The sequence below is a fragment of the Pelophylax lessonae genome, assembly GCF_965119305.1.
Source record: "Pelophylax lessonae genome assembly, chromosome: 2".
In the NCBI taxonomy this organism is placed as follows: domain Eukaryota; kingdom Metazoa; phylum Chordata; class Amphibia; order Anura; family Ranidae; genus Pelophylax; species Pelophylax lessonae.
This window is the reverse complement of record NC_138769.1, coordinates 33941301-33960178: the sequence shown is the minus strand read 5'-3', so window position 1 is coordinate 33960178 and position 18878 is coordinate 33941301. Positions and strand designations below refer to the sequence as shown.

Here is an 18878-nt window from a genome sequence, read left to right as displayed (position 1 = left end):
GGGGGGGCTAGATCGCTCTACTAACATCAGGTTGTTCGTACAGAGGCTTTGACCTGAGCTGGGGGTTGAACGAAAAAAGCTTGTAGGATTTAAGGGAGAGTTCATCTGCAGCTAATGCAACATCATTTATTCAAACACGATGCATCTTTCAAGGCTCAACCTGCAATGTAGTTTATCTACGTAAAAAATGTGTTTTCTGTTGGGTTTAAAGAATAAAACAATTTAACACTTAGAAAAAAAAAATAATGCCAGTTTTGGTAGTCCAATAATTATTTGTATCTCTGGCTTGAGTGGGATGCTCCCCTTTTTTTATTGGAGGTCCTGGCTCTGCACAAGCAATATTAAAATAGCAAAGGCAAGAGTGAAGAACTTGGTCTTGGTGAGTGAGGATGGGAATCGAGATGTAGAGATCTCTCCTCCATAGTCCTTGGAGGAATATAAGAAGCTTGTTAGTCATTTCAGCCTTTCAACGTTTTATTCATAATCAAAATATTTTCATTTTACAGGGTTTTCCTTGGAGGCCTTAACACACGTTGACCCTTCCTTTCTCACTTTGCATGGCTGAGGTGTCTCAAACCTTTCTGATCTTGTCTGAATTTGAAATAATCCAATTAATCTGATTGAAGTTTGCATGGGGTGCCTTAAACTGCCTCCTCGTCTCGTCTTTGGTTTGGACATAATCCCCGTCTCTTGCTCTCCCTTACAGACACGGGTTTTTGGTTTAGACGATGGAATAAAGTTAACTGGTCTTTCTGATGATCCTCTTCCATTTTTCTCATGGTAACTTTGGCCTGGTACTTTCTCCTTGGTGTGCTGTTTCTTAAGCTATATTGCGTTTTGGCCACTTCACTAACCTCGAATGCGCTTTTCATTTTCCTGCTGCTTGTTGCCTCCTGTTGCTAGAAAGCCTGGTCCGTTGCTTCTTAGAGGGAAACTGTAACAGTTAGGACTAAATACAATTTCATTTCATTTTTCAAAGTTTTGTTTATAAAACCTTTTTTGCATTTGCTTTTTTTCCTTTTTGGTTTTACTATTTATGTACAAGTTTTTAATTTAACAGATATTACAGTGCACAAATCATGCCAGTGTATTTTTTTTTTCTTTTTGTTTTTTGAGCGCCCACACAAAAACGTTATTTCCCCTCCCTCCCTTCTTTCTTTCCCTTTCGCCTCCCCTTTTTTTTTCCCCTCTCTCGCCTCCCCTTTTTTTTTTCCCCTCTCTCGCCTCCCCTTTTTTTTTTTTCCCCCTCTCTCGCCTCCCCTATTTTTATCCACCTCTCTCGCCGCCCCTATTTTTTTCCACCTCTCTCGCCTCCCCTTTTTTTTTTCCCACCTCTCTCGCCTCCCCTTTTTTTTTTCCCACCTCTCTCGCCTCCCCTTTTTTTTTTCCCACCTCTCTCGCCTCCCCTTTTTTTTTCCCACCTCTCTCGCCTCCCCTTTTTTTTTCCCACCTCTCTCGCCTCCCCTTTTTTTTTCCCACCTCTCTCGCCTCCCCTTTTTTTTCCCACCTCTCTCGCCTCCCCTTTTTTTTTCCCACCTCTCTCGCCTCTTTTTTTTCCCCTCTTCTTCCGTTCCCTCTTCTTTCATTCCCTCTCTCTTGCCCCCCTTTTCTTTCGTTCCCTCTCTCGCCTCCCTTTTCTTTCGTTCCCTCTCTCGCCTCCCTTTTCTTTCGTTCCCTCTCTCTCTCTCTCTCTCCCCCTCGCCCCCCTCTTCTCTTCTTTCGTTCCCTCGCCCCCCTCTTTCGTTCCTGCGCTCTCTCTCGCCCCCCTCTTTCGTTCTCTCTCTCTCGCCCCCCCTCTTCTTTCCCTCTTTCCCCACCTGTTTTTTTCTCTTCTACAGCGCCCCCTGATTGCCAAGAGGTTGTATGCAGATTTGGAGTTTTCATAAAGTGTAGCATATGCAGACACTCTCCACATCCCACAATGTTGGTGCCTCTTGGCTGATTGCTGAGACATTTTATTATTGGATGACGTGTCTTATGAAGATCCTAAAGCTGCTTCAAGTCCTCCAGGCTTGCAGGGTAGATAGTGAGGGTAGCAACTAATTTATTTAATCTTTTCTTGATATAGACATAAATGGGGATTAGCCTAAAGTGAACTGATCGTTGCACTATGTCCCATATCCTGTGTAAGCATTGTTTGACTCACCCCACATTTGTTGTTATCGCCTTGTGACCATGCGCAGTGCCGTGTAATGTTGTGTTTTTACCTTCCCTTGTCCATTGAGTTTCATTTTGTGATTTGTTTGTGCTCATTTATTTGTTCCTCATTATTTGTTTTTATTTTTCTCACCCTTTCTCCTCTTTTATTTCCTCCTTCCCCTTCCCCTCTTGTCCTTTCTTCAACCCCCTTTTCTATCTTTATTGCCATTTTATATTTGTTGTCTGGCTTCATTTGCAACCCGTCACTTGGTTTTTGTTCGATCCTGTCCGCCTTGGCTTTCCGCTCTGGGGGCAGCTGCAGCACGACTGAAAGCTTGATGTCTCCCGTTAAGCAGCCGCCAGGCAAGTCACCCTCAGATACGGAGGCTCTGGTTACCAATGCGCCCACTGGAACCATGCAGGTAAATGGCTTGTAGATATAAGACTGCAATGTGTAGAGCAATGAGACCTGGGATTATATCCTCTCTGAAGTGTCTTTCATAGCTTTTGAGCTACAAAGTCAACCCATTCGTTAGGCCCTTAATGAAAAAGTGAAATGTGTCAAGGTTCCACTGTATGTCTACTTGTGCATACCAATACAATAAAAAGACATTTTGAGCAGGAGAACTATGCAGATTCATTATTTCAGATGTTTGCTACCCATGTCAGGACCAAGCATGGTTTGAAACCTGCAGATCTCTGGGCTTCGGGCTACATAGTGCCCATCTCCCTTTCGGCAGCACTGTACAGTTAGGAACTGAGCAAATGAAAGGTACGTATATGATCCTGAAGGGCAGTGTATTAAAGCAAGTTTACATTGCCAGCCTACATTTGTTTTCGGTTTTTGCACTCTAATCTGTTAATGTTGCGCTTTAACTGGAAGAGATCTGGCAGGTTGCAAAGTTGCTATCTGAGCGCCAGAAAGTCCAGGTACTGCTGAACATTTCAGAATCCGTACTCCATCGCCATTATGTCATTGAGTACCTGGCCCATTCCAGGAGGTAGGAGGAAGAGAGAGTCTTCCAATGGTTGGAAATACCAACTCTGTCCGCCAATGACATTCCCTTTGTTCTCAGCTGCATAAGAGCTGGGGGGAGGAGAAGGTAGCACACTGAGCTTTCCAGTGACTGGCTGTGTAGGGAGGGGTGTGTCAGGACAAGTCTGATCATTGGTGGAGAGCAGGCTGAGTTCCTAGCACAGCTAGAGGGCTGGTCACGTGTGCTCTCTCAGTTTTGTTTGTTAGGATTGTTGAGGAAATGTCAGGAAGAGCAGAGATTTCACACAAAGGAAGCAATGGAAAGAGAACAGGAGACTTTCTCTTACGTCCTCCGACAGTCGCCGCCCATTCACACAGTCTTCACTAATGGGGTATTGCTTCCTCTCCACAGGAGTTTCTAGGCATAAGACTTGTAAAAGAACAATTTATCTACATAATCACACCCATGGGGGCTGTCCTTCTAGTCCAATACCCCCCTGCAATAGCCATCCCAATTTAGTTTGTCTTCTGCCTAGCTTAGGAGTGGATAGGCTTCCCTGTGCTGAGGCTACAGTCTCAGCCTTCCTCTTTTTCTTTTATGATTTCATTTCTGAAAATGTCATTTTTCTTTACATTGCTAGCTGTTTATTTTATTAGCGCTAGTTAGTTGGATCTTCGGATGAAGACGGCGTTTGCGGAGCCGGGAATCGGACTGACCGTCTTGGTTCTCCAGGACAGAGGGTCAGATGGAATCCCAGCCTGCCATCGAGCGTTTCGCAGGCTATGTGTTCGCCCTGGCCTCGCAAACGACCCATCCCTGTCCATCAGGGATGCAGCCATGTGAGGTAGCTACCTCACTGGACACAGCATAGGTTCGTCCGTGCACTACTAGTGTCCTGCATTTCTGGCTGGCGGCACTCCCCTGCCATATGAGGGTGGGCGGTTTCCGCTATGATATGAGGCACCCCACGCCATCGAGTACAGGTAAGTACATTCTGTGTGGGGCCTCTGTCTGGGGTCGGCGGTCCTGTGTGTCTGTGGTGTCCCCTATGTCTGTGTGTTTTGGGCTCCCTGTTCCCGGTCCCTTCGGGGGTTTTATTCTCACAGCAGCGCTGTGTGGGGGATTGGGGGGTCCCTCTCCTAAGGTCACTTTAGGGTGCTTGAAGGTGCAGACACATGCGGCGACCGCTGCGGGATTAAAAACCGCCGGTCCGCCATTTTAAGTGTGGGCAGCATGTCTGGCTTCATTATGGGCGTTTATACAGCATGCTATGTATTGATTTTTGGCGCCTTGCGGCGCCATCTTGCGTGTGGCATTCGATCGTTCAGAGCACATGTCGGCGGCCATCTTGCCGAAGCCTCCCATTAGTTTCAATAGGCATCCATTTTCCCTTGGCCTGCAGCCTATGTTCAGCCTCCAGCGGTGACATCTCTGTCCTGCTGTTCTTTTCCTGTCCTACTTTGTGCAATCTTCCTGGTCAGTTTTGTCCCTGCGGGGGGTCTGTGTCTCAGTCGCTATAGCGGTGTGCTGTGGGGGTCCGCGGCGCTCTTAAAGGGCCAGTTCATCAAAAAAAAAAAAATACTTTTTATATCCTCTCACCTGACTAATTTGGATGCTGTTGTGGCAACTTTGGTGTCAAAAATGGATATGACTGAACGTGCTGCTAGAAAAAGGCCTAGGATTTCCTTTTCTTCTGATTTCTTCTGATTCTGAGTGTGACATGGTTGCTGTAGGTAGTGTGGCCCTTTCGGGGTCTCACTCTTCTCAGGACCCGCAAGAGTCTGAGGGGGAGGCGGAGGTTGCAGGGTTTGATGACCATTTCAGGGTTGGGGGGACGTTTGCGCGGTTTCCTCCAACCTTGGCTGTTCCATATCACGGACAGGCGGGTTCAGGAAATCAGTCGGTCAGGGTACAAGATGGAATTTCTTTCACGGCCGGCGAAAAGATTATTTCCCTCAAATCTTCATTTGACCCCAGGGCGGTTGCAGGACCTGCATCAGGCGGTGCAGGATCTCATCGCCCAGGGGGTTGTAGTCCCGGTGCCTCATCGGGACAGGTTTCGGGGATTTTATTGTGCCCAGGAAGGAGGGCAAAGTGCGTCCAATTCTGGACTTAAAAGCGCTGAACCGCTTTGTGCGCGTTCGAAAATTCCGCATGGAATCACTCCGTTTGGTGGTGGCCTCCCTAAATCCGGGGGAGTTTCTGGCCTCTATAGACCTGAAGGATGCGTATCTGCACATCCCCATTTTCGAGGGTCATCAGAGGTACCTCTGATTCGCTATCGCGGAGGATCATTACCAGTTTGTGGCGTTACCTTTCGGTCTCGCTTCGGCTCCAAGGGTCTTTATACCAAAGTGTTGGCGCCTGTTGTCTAGGGATATCTGGACGATCTCCTGTTAAGATCGAGTGCCAGTCAGAGCCTGCTGCGCGATCTGTGCACTACGGTCCAGACGCTCCAGGAGTTCGGTTGGACAGTCAACATTCAGGAGTCGACCTTGTCGCCTTCGGTTCGCCTCCCGTATCTGGGAATGGTTCTGGACTCTGCTCAAGCAAAGGTGTTTTTACCGGAGGACAAGCTCCGGACCCTGCAGAACGAGGTCAGGTCCCTCAGGGACAACAAATCCTCGTCACTCCGGACCTGTATGCGGTCCCTGGGGTTGATGGTGTCCGCCTTCGAGGCGATACCATTTGCACAGTTTCACGCGCGATCTCTCCAAGCGGAGATCCTGGCCAGGTGGGACAGACTACCTCAGTGCTTGGACCTGAGTGTCTGAGTCACCAAACCAGAATGGATCTCTTGTGGTGGCTTCAGTCCCCGGCAGTGTCGGACAGAAAGTCCTTCCGGCCAATTCTGTGGACGGTAATAACCACGGATGCCAGCCTGTCGGGCTGGGGTGGAGTTCTGGGCAACCTGTCTGCCCAGGGCACTTGGTCGGAGGAGGAATCCTCCCTCCCGATAAACATTTTGGAATTAAGAGCGATCAGGCTGTGCTTGATCCATTGATCGGATCATCTTCAGGGCCGTCCTGTACAGGTACAGACGGACAATCCCACTGCAGTGGCGTACACCAACCACCAAGGGGGCACCAGCAGTGCCCGGGCGGCCCAGGAAGTGACCAGTATTCTGTCTTGGGCCGAGACTCATGTCCTGGCGACATCGGCAGTGCACAATCCGGGTGTGGAGAATTGGCAGGCAGATTATCTGAGCCGCCAGACCCTGGACCAGGGGGAATGGTCCCTGCACCCGGAGGTATTTCAAATGCTGTGCGCGAAGTGGGGATCCCCGGATGTGGATCTGTTCGCGTCTCAGCTAAACCACAAGGTGGAAAGGTTCGTGGCAGGAATGCGCAATCCTCTGGCAGACGCCTCGGACGCGTTGGGGATGCCTTGGCATCAGTATCGTCTACTCGGTGTCGAGGGTGTTAGCTTTCCTCCAGACTGGTGTGGACCAGCGCCTTGCGTTGGCCAAGATTAAGGGCCAGGTATCTGCACTGGCTGTTCTTTTCCAGCGCCCTGTGGCGTCTGATTCTTTGATTCACACCTTTATTCAGGGTGTGCGTCACTTAGCCCCTCCCAGAAGGGAGCCCCTACCTCCATGGGACTTGAACTTGGTTCTGTCCGTGTAACAACGTTCCCCGTTTAAAAACATCAGGGAAATCTCGTTACCTCTGCTGTCTAAAAAGGTTGCCTTTCTGGTGGCGATCACTTGGGCTCGCAGAGTGTCGGAGTTGGCGGCGTTGTCTTGCCGTTCCCCTTACCTGTTGGTTCATAGGGATAAGGTGGTCTTGCGAACTAATCCGTCCTTTCTGCCAAAGGTGGTTTCAGATTTTCACCTCAATGAGGACATTGTTTTACCTTCGCTTTGTGCGAACCCTAAGCATCCAAAAGAGGTTGCCTTGCATTCTCTGGATGTTGTCAGGGCGATCAGGGTTTACCAGTCGTCGACTGAATCCTTTCGGAAGTCGGATTCTCTTTGTCCTTCCTGAGGGACCTCGGAAGGGTATGGCTGCATCTGCGGCAACCATTGCCAAATGGATCAGACAGACCATTGTACAGGCCTATTCATTGCGGGAACGGGTTCCTCCCTTCCCTGTTAAGGCGCATTCTACCAGGTCGGTGAGTGCGTCCTGGGCCTTGGTCGTCGGTGCACACCTTTTCCAAATTCTATAAAATTGATGTTCTGGCGTCAGCTGATGCCTCCTTTGGCCGCAAAGTTCTCTGTCCGGCAGTTCCATAGGGAACCCTGGTTTGTACGGGTCCCTGGCTGTTGGGGTTGTTTTTCCCCTTGGTTATGTTTTCCTGGGTTGTTGCTCATGTTGAGCTTTTTTTTTTTTTTTTTTTTTTTTATTTTGTTACCCAGAAGGTTACCTTTCTGTGCATGTAAGGTTCCTTTCTCTGATGTGGGTACTGCGTTGCTTTTCTGGGGGTTGCGTTGCCCACCCCTCATGTCTACACTGCTTTGGGACATCCCCGTTAGTGAAGACTGGGTGAATGGGCAGCGACTGTTGGAGGACGTAAGAGAAAACTGAATTTTTGTAAAATCTTACCGTAAAATTCCTTTCTCCGAGTCCTCCGACAGTCGCCGCCCCCGCCCCTCTTTGGGTTTTTTTTATACACCATCACTGCTTGCGACCAAACTGAATTAGGATGGCTAGTGCAGGGGGGTATTGGACTAGGACAGCCCCATGGGTGTGACTATGTAGATAAATTGTACTTTTACAAGTGTTATGCCTAGAAACTCCTGTGGAGAGGAAGCAATACCCCATTAGTGAAGACTGTGTGAATGGGCGGCGACTGTCGGAGGAAAAAAATTCAGTTTTCTCATACAAGTACTGTATACATGGTACAGCAGGCACATATCAGGAATATAGAGCTGCACGATTACTCTTTTAAAAAAACTTGCGATCTCACTTCAACACCCCCCCCCCCCCGATCTTAATCCAGTATTTCCACGATTCAGCTAAGGCTCCCTGCACAATAGCGTTTTTTTTTTGTTTTTTTTTTTTTTAAGATAAAAAAAAAATGCTGGATAAACTCTGGTAATGGCTTTTTTTGGAGCATTAGCATTTTTAGTGTTTTTGCAGTTCCTTTAAAAAATAAAACAAAAAAAAAACTTAAACCCGGTTAGGAGCGTTTCTGCTGGAAAACACCTATAAAAACCATTTTTTTTTTTCTGCTCCTAAACGCTGAAGCTTAACCACTTGCTCACTGTGCTGCTACTGCGGCACAGTGGCTCGTTATCGTCTGGCGACGTAGACCTACGTCACCAGACATTCCCCTCTCTCGGCGGCACGCTCCCGCTGTTTTCAGTCACAGCGGGAGTCGGGCCAGGGGAGGAGCGGCGGTGATCACCACCGCTCTTCCCCGATCGTCGGGGATCGAGTGTGGAGATCCGCCCGCTTGTGTAAACAAAGCGGGCGGATCTCCTAAGTGACAGGCAGGGTCAGATTGCAGGATTCAGCATAGCTGAACCTGCGATCTGTCCCTGTCACTCAGTCACCTCCCCCCACACACGTTAGTAAGCACCAGGCATACATTAACCCCTTGATCACCAATAAAAGTTAACCCCTTCCCTGCCAGTGTCATTTTTACAGTAACAGTGCATATTTATAGCACTGATTACTGTAGTAATGTCACTGGTACCCCCTAAAGTGTCAAATGTCAGTCAAGGATCCGATCTGTCTGCCGCAATGTCGCAGTCCCGCAAAAAAAAATTGCAGATCGCCGCCATTACTAGTTAAAAAAAAAAAACAATAAAAATGACATAAATTTCCCGTAGTTAGTAGCTGCGATAACTTTTGCGCAAACCAATCAAATATTTTTCTTTTTTTTTTTTTTTTTTACCGAAAATATGTAGCAGAAAACAAATTGGCCTAAAATGTTAAATTTTGATTTTTTACATTTTTGGGGGGGGGAATTTCATATTAAAAAATGTGAAAAATATTATTTTTTCAAAATTATCGCTATTTTTTGGTTTATAGCGCAAAAAATAAAAATCGCACAGGTGATCAAATACCACCAAAGGAAAGCTCTATTTACGGGGAAAAAAAGGACATAAATTTAATTTGGGTACAGCGTCGCACGACCGCGCAATTGTCCGTTAAATTAACGCAGTGCCGAATCGCAAAATATGGCCTGGTCAGGAATGGGGTAAAATCTTCCGGTCTTAAAGCGGTTAAAAATACGCTCATTGAGAATTTTTTTGTCGGACATGTAGCTAAATACATTTTGGACTAAATATGACAAAAAATTTAATATATTGGATATTTTTTAACTGTCAAAGTATAAAAATATTGTTGTTTTTTCAAAATTGTTGCTTTTTTTTATTAATATCGCAAAAAATAAAAATCGCTGAGATCAAATACCACCAAAAAAAGTTCTGTTTGTGGGGAAAAAAGGACGTAAATTTCGTTTGGGTATGGCATTGCATGACCGCGCAATTGTCAGTTAAAGTCGCACAGTGCCGAATCGCAAAAAGTGGCCCAGACGTAAGACAGCAAAATCCTCCGGTGGGAAAGTGGTTAAAAAAAAATGCTAATAGCCTAAAGTAGTGTGCGAGGACACATAGGATAACACTATTTGGCTTCTATCAGTGCAAAAACTGAATACAAACTCGAGACTGGTGCACACACACAAAACATGTTCAGCCCCAATGCATGCGCTTCAGAGCCCAGATCAGCCACAAGTCCCTGTACCTTTAAGAATGCAGGGTGCAGCTGTAGAAGTACGCGCAGGCTTCTGCTCAGTATGCCGAAGTCCGGCGGTCTTGCTGTGCGTCGGGAAGGTGGGTGGGCCAGACTTGCCAGCCTAGTGAGCTGTCAACTATGGCTAATTGCAGCATGTGCCAGTGCACATGGCATTGCATTCCTGGAGTTGCCCTACACCTGTATTATTTCTCGTCACTTCAAACCATACGGCTTCAGTATAGAGTTGAAAGGGAAGCCAGGATTCTGAATGGTAGTTATGGGAGAACAAGAAAATTCTTAGTGCGCCCCCCCCCCCCCATGTGTGCAGGCCCTAGTTTTAATCCCCGTATTGCAGCTGCAGCACAAGCAGGTGTGTTCTGTTTTTCTTCATACAATCCACTGTGTGTGTATCCTGTCCCATTATCTGCACTCCCCGCTGTGTGAGGGAGTACTCAGCACTACTTTCACTGCAGGAATGTGTTTTGTAGCGCAGTAGCTAGATGTCAGCTGGCATCATGCCTGTGTGGGGGCTCTCACCCCCCCCCCCCTCATTTTTACTCATTACTTTGGCTCCTCTGCTGGTTGTTGCAATGATATTGGAATTTTATTTTTCAACAGCAGTAACTCATTGTCTCCTTCCTGCAGAGCAATGTATATCTGGGCCTTTAAAAGCTCCAGTCACACAGCACATCAGATTCTTTAAGTAGCAGAGACTACACCTAAAGCTTTTATTCATGTAAAACCTTTATCCCCAAAGAATAAAATAATGAGCTGTAACGGATTATAAAGTCCGAGTTGGAGTTTGGCTCCAGACGGACGCCAGCGGTCTGGGGGGGGGGCAGGAATCCTGCCACGGACTTCAGGGTGGTGGGGGGGCAGGAATCCTACCACAAGCGGTGGCGGGAGGGGCCGAATCCTGCCACGGACGCCAGCGGTGGGAGGAGCAGGAATCCTGCCACAGATGCCAGCGGTGGGGGGGGGGGTAATCCTGCTACCGGCTGTGGGGGGGGGGGGGGGTGCGGCAATCCTGCCACGGATGCCGGCGGTGGGGGGGCAGGATTCCTGCCACGGACACCAGTGGGGGGGGGGGTCAGGAATCATGCCACGGACACCAGCAGGGGGGGGGGGGGGGTCAGGAATCATGCCACGGACACCACTGGGGGGGGGTCGGATATCCTGCCACGGACGCCATCGGGGGGGGGTGAGAATCCTGCCATGGGCGGTTGGGGGGCAGGATTCCCGCCAGCGCTGGGGGGGGGGGGGGGCGGTGTGAATCTTGTCACGGGTGGTGGGGGGGGGCAGGATTCCTGCCACGGACGCCTGGGGGGGGGGGGGCAGGATTCCTGCCACGGATGTGGGGGGGTGGCAGAATTCCTGCCACGGATCCCAGCGGTGGGGGCAGAATTCCTGCCACGAGCGCCAACTATTTCTCCCACTAATACCAAGGATCTGGCAATGTTTACATTGGATCTGGCACAGTCCGGCCCCCCTATAGTCTAAAGGACTGTAACCTGGCCCTTTCTTTATAAAGTTTGGAGACCTCCTGGCTTAGTGCATCTAAATTTGCTAGTCCTTCTAACACTCCCCTCCCCCCAAGACCTGCAATGCTGTTGTCTGAATGTGCTCCTTCACCCCTAGAGTAGAAGCACTTTAATACAGGAGGTGTGTTACTGGCCCAATCGCCAAGTGAAAACAGAGAGAAGAAAAAGAAAAAAAATGCAGCCACCACATCTAATGATTGGTTAGCTGCAATATATTATAATCTTGGTTTTGTGTTTTTTACCCTTGTACCCTCCAAGACAAGATATATGTGTATATATATATATATATATATATATATATATATATATATATATATCTCTATCTATCTCTCTCTCCGTTATGCAACGCTTTCCCATCTGAGCCTTGAGTCCCCCCCCCCCCCTTTCTATTTGGAAAGTAATACAAGCTTACTCCAATTTTATTTCTATATGATATCATGAAATATCCACCACTAGCTAATAAACTCAGAACTCTGAAACATAATTTGGAGGGGGGGTTTCACTTTTCTCATTAGCTGTGTGTGAAATCTGTGCTTAAAAGAAGCATAGAGCTCCAGTTTATTGCTATATTAGAAAATATATTTCTGTGCAATATTCCATCTTTACTGGAAAAACAGAAATGTGAAAAACACCATATATACCCCCTTTAAGGATCTTGCACGAGCTTTTCAACTCCTTATTAAAATCCGGAAACCATATACTCATTGGAGGCCACCTGAGTTTTTGGACCGGCCATTACAATGCAGTTTCCATGATGAAGAATGCGGAAAGTGGTTTGAATAATGCCAAGGCACTGGGCTGATCTGGTAGGGTGACTTCAAATTCTGTAATGAAGCATAAATCTAGGAAGAGTCTATGGAGGTGGGTGGGCAGGGCTTGGTTTCTTCAGGTGCACTTGGAGGGGTAAAGGTCGTTATGTAAGCTTACAGCTCATCAGAATCCACTGGAAATGGGAAAAGTCAGTTGGTGGTGAACTGCCACTTTAATTTGAATGTTCCATTGTTGCTAACATTTTATTTTCTGCTTTTTCATCCCCCCAGGGGCCAGTAATCTACGCTCAGCTTGATCACTCAGGAAAAGCAGGCAACCAGGTCAACACATCAGAACGTGTGGTTTACGCTGACATCCGGAAGGTCTGCTGAGATCCCCCCCCCCTCCCTAAGGCGGACACAAAATATTTCAAAAATGACTTTTAAGTTGGACCAATGTGGCATCAAGCCATTGCCTTTTACAAAGCCATGTGTGACCTAGTCACTCAAGACCAATGTGTGTGACTCTAGAGACGCCTATTCTTCTGTACAGGAGCCTCCACACCTGCCATCAGAGTACATATCCAATTTACCATCAACAGTCTGCGGTGCCTTCACCTGTACGGTCTTCCAAACTGCCTTTGTTTGCTCGAGTTTTTATTTTGTTTTTTTTATTTGTTGCTTTATTTTTTTTAAATTGCCACAATGCAAACACTATCTTAGGTCCCTGGTGCCCCACCTGAGGCCCTTTGGTACTTGTGTGGCCTTCAGCACCTAACAGGAAGTGGTAGCAGAGGTTGAGCCATTGATATGTAAGGGAGTTTTAGCAGTGATCTTTGCTATTCTCTTGCAACATGTCCCCAGTCTTCTGTAGTGTGCCTCTAGTCTTCAACTAAGCCTGTAGTGTGTCCATCTCCTCCAGTATGTCTGCAGTCAATGACAGGGCTCTCCAGCATTACATATACTGAACTTTAAGTGTGACCCTTTTATGTCAATTGAGGCTTTCTGCACCACCTTGTAGGTTGACGACCACTGATTTAGGTGCTTCCCACCACTTAGTAGTCTATGAAAGTAATGAAACGTGAAGAACCACAGCATGCTGTACTGGGGTAGGTGGGGTTTGTTTGGCAACATATTACAGGTGTAATATGTTGAAAAGGTAGGTAGCATATCTGTTATCTGGTGTTCTATCCTTGAACATTTAGGAGAATATCCAATGCTGCATCTGTCCCCTGCCGCCTCTGCACTGAGAACTGAGCAATCAAACACTACTGATCACTCAGTTCTCCCCCTCTGCTCTGTGCAGAGAGCCATGACTGTCATTCACCTCTCTCTTCTCTGCTCCTCCAGTGCTCACTGGAGCGCTGGGCTGTGAAGAGGGCAGGAGTGGCTGCCTCAGGCTCTCAGATGCACGTCTAGGGATCTGGGTGCATCCCGACATTAAAGTTGGGATCTCTCCAGAGCCTGGACAGGCTGAGTGAGGTCAGCAGACAGCAGAAGTTAGTCTGCATTCGACTGAAAATGGGTGCGGAATGAAATGCATTCCTGTGATTCATAGTGTAGCCACAAAAAGCTTTGGCCGTACTTCATGGCCGGACAGTGCGGTTATTGCATTGCTAGTATTACCATTCCCCTAACTTTTTGGGTTTAAATGGTAGAAGGATCCCATGAGTTTTTATATTTAGTCTCCTTTTAAATCCCTGCCTTGAAATCCTTTACTAGATTCATATACATTCCTGTAATTCCATTGTACTAAAAATGCATTCCGTACAGCACCATTAGATAACATTGTGTAGAGAATGATGCCTTAAAGTGGAACATTACCCATAACAACTTGTTCTTAATCCAGGAACATACATTCCACATTAATAATTATGCTTCCAAAAATCAGTGTGTGCTGTAAATTGTCTCCAACGTTGTTCCTGTTATGTCTTTCTGGAGGTTGTCATTTTGCTGAAGGCCAGAGCCCCTGAACAGCAGTAAATCATAAAGCTGAACTAAACCCATCGATTTAATGGTTTTAAAAAAATACCATTACATTCCTGGAATGCCAAGTTTGCTAACTGTCACATTTGCTTGTGTCCTCAGCCAAACTGTCAAACCATCAAATGGCTGGGGCCGTAACTGATCACATGTGCAGCACCATGGCAGTTGCAGATCAAAACTGAAGCCGCTTCCCTGGCTGTAAAGGATAGAAGGGTTTAATTCTGCTTTAAGGCTGTCAGCAGATTGGCCTCTACTAGTTCATCAGTGCCTAATAATGAGGAGCAACTAAGCATGTGCAGAGCAGGGTGAGACCGTGTATTACTGGATTTTAAACAGTATAGGAACTTATTTTTAATTTTATTTGGCTATACCTGCAAAAGAGGCCAGCCTGAAAAGATCTAGCAGGACTTCATTTTCTGACTAAAGTTCCGCTTTAAGTAGTCAAGTTCAAAATTGGAATTTGAAATGTATAAAGGAAGCACTGTGTACCCTATTCAGTGCTTTTAGGTTTTTGTTTTTTTTTCTGTTGATCTGAGAACCCCGGTTTGCGAGAGACATTCCCCAAGCACTCCCACAGACACCAGTCGGTTTCAGACCAGCTTTCAAAGCTTGAATGTGATTGGTGATACAAAAATTAGAGAGAGGCAAGGTCTTCAGGACATACACCCCATCGGCTCTGTGAGCTTCTCTCTGGATTCAGTTTGAAGTTGGATACAAAACTAAGATTGAAGTAAACCTATAAGAAATGAGGATGCCAAAATGGACCATCTTCTGAAAAATGCAGTTTGCCTGGCTGCTTTGCTGGTTCCAACAATGACCCAGAACAATTATTGGATCGGGTAAGGCACATGCGACAGTGGAGACCTGATCTGATGAATTGTTTTGGCTTAGCTGGCAGTATTGATGCATGAGGGTCAGCATGATAGCCAGGCAGCTAGTATTTCCAGAATTAAATGTCACCAGTGACAGCCCTGGTGGGTGATAGGTTTCTATTAAAGCCATACTTTGGGTAGTGATAAAATATCTCCCTCCTCCACCCCAGCTGATAAAGAATATAATGCTTGATTTGTCTAGGGTCCTGATGCCCAACCTGCAGCCAGATGGCCCCATGCAGCTCTTCTGCTTTTTTCCCCCGTATTGTCCCCACTCAAGCATATCCCAGTCTCCAGCAACTCCTATAGTATGTTCACAGCTTCTGACAGTCTGCGTCCTCTGACCATCTCTTGTATCTTGTCTGCGTCCTCTGACCATCTCTTGTATCTTGTCTGCGTCCTCTGACCATCTCTTGTATCTTGTCTGCGTCCTCTGACCATCTGTTGCGTCTCGTCTGCGTCCTCTGACAGTCTGTTGCGTCTCGTCTGCAGCCTCTGACAGTCTGTTGCGTCTCGTCTGCAGCCTCTGACAGTCTGTTGCGTCTCGTCTGCAGCCTCTGACAGTCTGTTGCGTCTCGTCTGCAGCCTCTGACAGTCTGTTGCGTCTCGTCTGCAGCCTCTGACAGTCTGTTGCGTCTCGTCTGCAGCCTCTGACAGTCTGTTGCGTCTCGTCTGCAGCCTCTGACAGTCTGTTGCGTCTCGTCTGCAGCCTCTGACAGTCTGTTGCGTCTCGTCTGCAGCCTCTGACAGTCTGTTGCGTCTCGTCTGCAGCCTCTGACAGTCTGTTGCGTCTCGTCTGCAGCCTCTGACAGTCTGTTGCGTCTCGTCTGCAGCCTCTGACTGTCTGTTGCGTCTCGTCTGCAGCCTCTGACTGTCTGTTGCGTCTCGTCTGCAGCCTCTGACTGTCTGTTGCGTCTCGTCTGCAGCCTCTGACTGTCTGTTGCGTCTCGTCTGCAGCCTCTGACTGTCTGTTGCGTCTCGTCTGCAGCCTCTGACTGTCTGTTGCGTCTCGTCTGCAGCCTCTGACTGTCTGTTGCGTCTCGTCTGCAGCCTCTGACTGTCTGTTGCGTCTCGTCTGCAGCCTCTGACTGTCTGTTGCGTCTCGTCTGCAGCCTCTGACTGTCTGTTGCGTCTCGTCTGCAGCCTCTGACTGTCTGTTGCGTCTCGTCTGCAGCCTCTGACTGTCTGTTGCGTCTCGTCTGCAGCCTCTGACTGTCTGTTGCGTCTCGTCTGCAGCCTCTGACTGTCTGTTGCGTCTCGTCTGCAGCCTCTGACTGTCTGTTGCGTCTCGTCTGCAGCCTCTGACTGTCTGTTGCGTCTCGTCTGCAGCCTCTGACTGTCTGTTGCGTCTCGTCTGCAGCCTCTGACTGTCTGTTGCGTCTCGTCTGCAGCCTCTGACTGTCTGTTGCGTCTCGTCTGCAGCCTCTGACTGTCTGTTGCGTCTCGTCTGCAGCCTCTGACTGTCTGTTGCGTCTCGTCTGCAGCCTCTGACTGTCTGTTGCGTCTCGTCTGCAGCCTCTGACTGTCTGTTGCGTCTCGTCTGCAGCCTCTGACTGTCTGTTGCGTCTCGTCTGCAGCCTCTGACTGTCTGTTGCGTCTCGTCTGCAGCCTCTGACTGTCTGTTGCGTCTCGTCTGCAGCCTCTGACTGTCTGTTGCGTCTCGTCTGCAGCCTCTGACTGTCTGTTGCGTCTCGTCTGCAGCCTCTGACTGTCTGTTGCGTCTCGTCTGCAGCCTCTGACTGTCTGTTGCGTCTCGTCTGCAGCCTCTGACTGTCTGTTGCGTCTCGTCTGCAGCCTCTGACTGTCTGTTGCGTCTCGTCTGCAGCCTCTGACTGTCTGTTGCGTCTCGTCTGCAGCCTCTGACTGTCTGTTGCGTCTCGTCTGCAGCCTCTGACTGTCTGTTGCGTCTCGTCTGCAGCCTCTGACTGTCTGTTGCGTCTCGTCTGCAGCCTCTGACTGTCTGTTGCGTCTCGTCTGCAGCCTCTGACTGTCTGTTGCGTCTCGTCTGCAGCCTCTGACTGTCTGTTGCGTCTCGTCTGCAGCCTCTGACTGTCTGTTGCGTCTCGTCTGCAGCCTCTGACTGTCTGTTGCGTCTCGTCTGCAGCCTCTGACTGTCTGTTGCGTCTCGTCTGCAGCCTCTGACTGTCTGTTGCGTCTCGTCTGCAGCCTCTGACTGTCTGTTGCGTCTCGTCTGCAGCCTCTGACTGTCTGTTGCGTCTCGTCTGCAGCCTCTGACTGTCTGTTGCGTCTCGTCTGCAGCCTCTGACTGTCTGTTGCGTCTCGTCTGCAGCCTCTGACTGTCTGTTGCGTCTCGTCTGCAGCCTCTGACTGTCTGTTGCGTCTCGTCTGCAGCCTCTGACTGTCTGTTGCGTCTCGTCTGCAGCCTCTGACTGTCTGTTGCGTCTCGTCTGCAGCCTCTGACTGTCTGTTGCGTCTCGTCTGCAGCCTCTGACTGTCTGTTGCGTCTCGTCTGCAGCCTCTGACTGTCTGTTGCGTCTCGTCTGCAGCCTCTGACTGTCTGTTGCGTCTCATATCAAGAAAGTTGACCACTGCTGGTCTAGGGGTTGAGCTAACGCAGCTATGCAGTCCCGTATTTGTCTGCGACCAGGCCTTTTCTCTCCAGGACTTACAAGTGGTCCAGCACTCCCATGCCATCACATACAATACAGGAGCAGTGGCCACATCTTCTGGATAGGACGTGGCTGCCAGTCATGAATTCTATGTGATGACTGTGAGCTGGGCAGCGGTGAGACTAGCAAGAAGAGAGGATTTGGGGGACCGGTCATTACAACCAGAACATCGGTAAGGAAGACTGCTTGGACTGTGATATAAAGTAGATATTACTCTGTTAGCCCACATCCTGATACATTCTTTATCAACTGGTTGGGAGGAAAGATAATTTTCAATATTTTATCACTGCCCAGAGTTAGTGGTTGTTACCTCTTATTTAGCACGTTTGCAGTGTTCACTGGAGTCACATTCAGCTGTCCTAAATTGCTTTTCTTAAATTGCTTGGAGCTGCTTTTGAATACTACACTTGTGTTTTTTTTTTTTTTTTTTAGTACATTGCACAGGTACAGTGGAAAACGTAATGCTTGTACAGCCGTGTATGCTAGAAATGGTGCTGGTCCTCTTGGCTAAATTCAGGCTATTCCTAAAATACATGTTAACAGTTGTTTGAGCAACCCCCCCCCCCCCCCCCCGCGATAAATCATGTGGTAATCTTCCCACCACGCCAACAAACCTCTCTAGGACTGTAGCAGCAGCGGACTTGCTGTGCAAGCTGCTTCTTCCCTTCCGTTTTACGGCAGAGCCACCCTCGCACCCTGTAACACCGTAACGGCAGGAATGGGTTTCTAACCTGGAAACAAAATGGCCTCTTGGCTGACAACACCACCGTGAAACTGCCCTGCTCAGGTCAAACTTCCTGCCCTTGTCTATGGACTGAATTATAAAACCTGTTGTAAATAAACTATTTAATCTTAATATCACAAAGGCCGATGATGCATGAGTGTGCTTTTGCCATATTTTTTATAAGATATTTAATATAAAAAGAAGAAATGTTAAACCGGAACTCGGGAATGTTTTGAAAAGTTATTTTTTGGTGTTTGAGGAACGAGAACTGGTTGTGGAGATTTGACGAGAGAAGAAGGAAGGTTCAGATTTTCCATGCTATTAAACAGACTGAATCACAGACTGAATCACAAACTTGTATTAAAATGTTGAGCGCTTCGTTGATGTGACGCTAGTCGTGTGCACCCTTTTAGGGCCGTGCTGCAAGATATAAAAAAGAAAAAATGAGAAGGCATCCTTTGTAGCAGCTGGGAGTCAGGCAGGTTGGGGAGTTGCAAGCTCTCAGTGCCTGATGCCTCCCTAATCAGCCTGAAGAAGCCTGTTGGTGGAGCAGTGGGTCCACTGATAAAGAATA

General features: G+C 48.1%; 1 protein-coding gene across 3 annotated transcripts in view; it reads left to right on the top strand.

Moving 5' to 3' along the window:
- Positions 1-12738, top strand: part of MPZL1 (myelin protein zero like 1) — an 84377-nt gene extending 71639 nt beyond the window's left edge. The window contains exons 4-5 of one of the 3 annotated variants that reach the window (XM_082247423.1): positions 2456-2561; positions 12384-12738. In XM_082247423.1, coding sequence (XP_082103549.1) covers positions 2456-2561; positions 12384-12485 — 208 coding nt within the window. In that variant the 3' untranslated portion in view covers positions 12486-12738. Of the gene's footprint in view, positions 1-706; positions 781-2455; positions 2562-12383 lie in introns of those variants that run through there. The other 2 variants (XM_082247425.1, XM_082247424.1) reach the window with 2 other exon arrangements.
- Positions 12739-18878: the final 6140 nt, after the last annotated feature.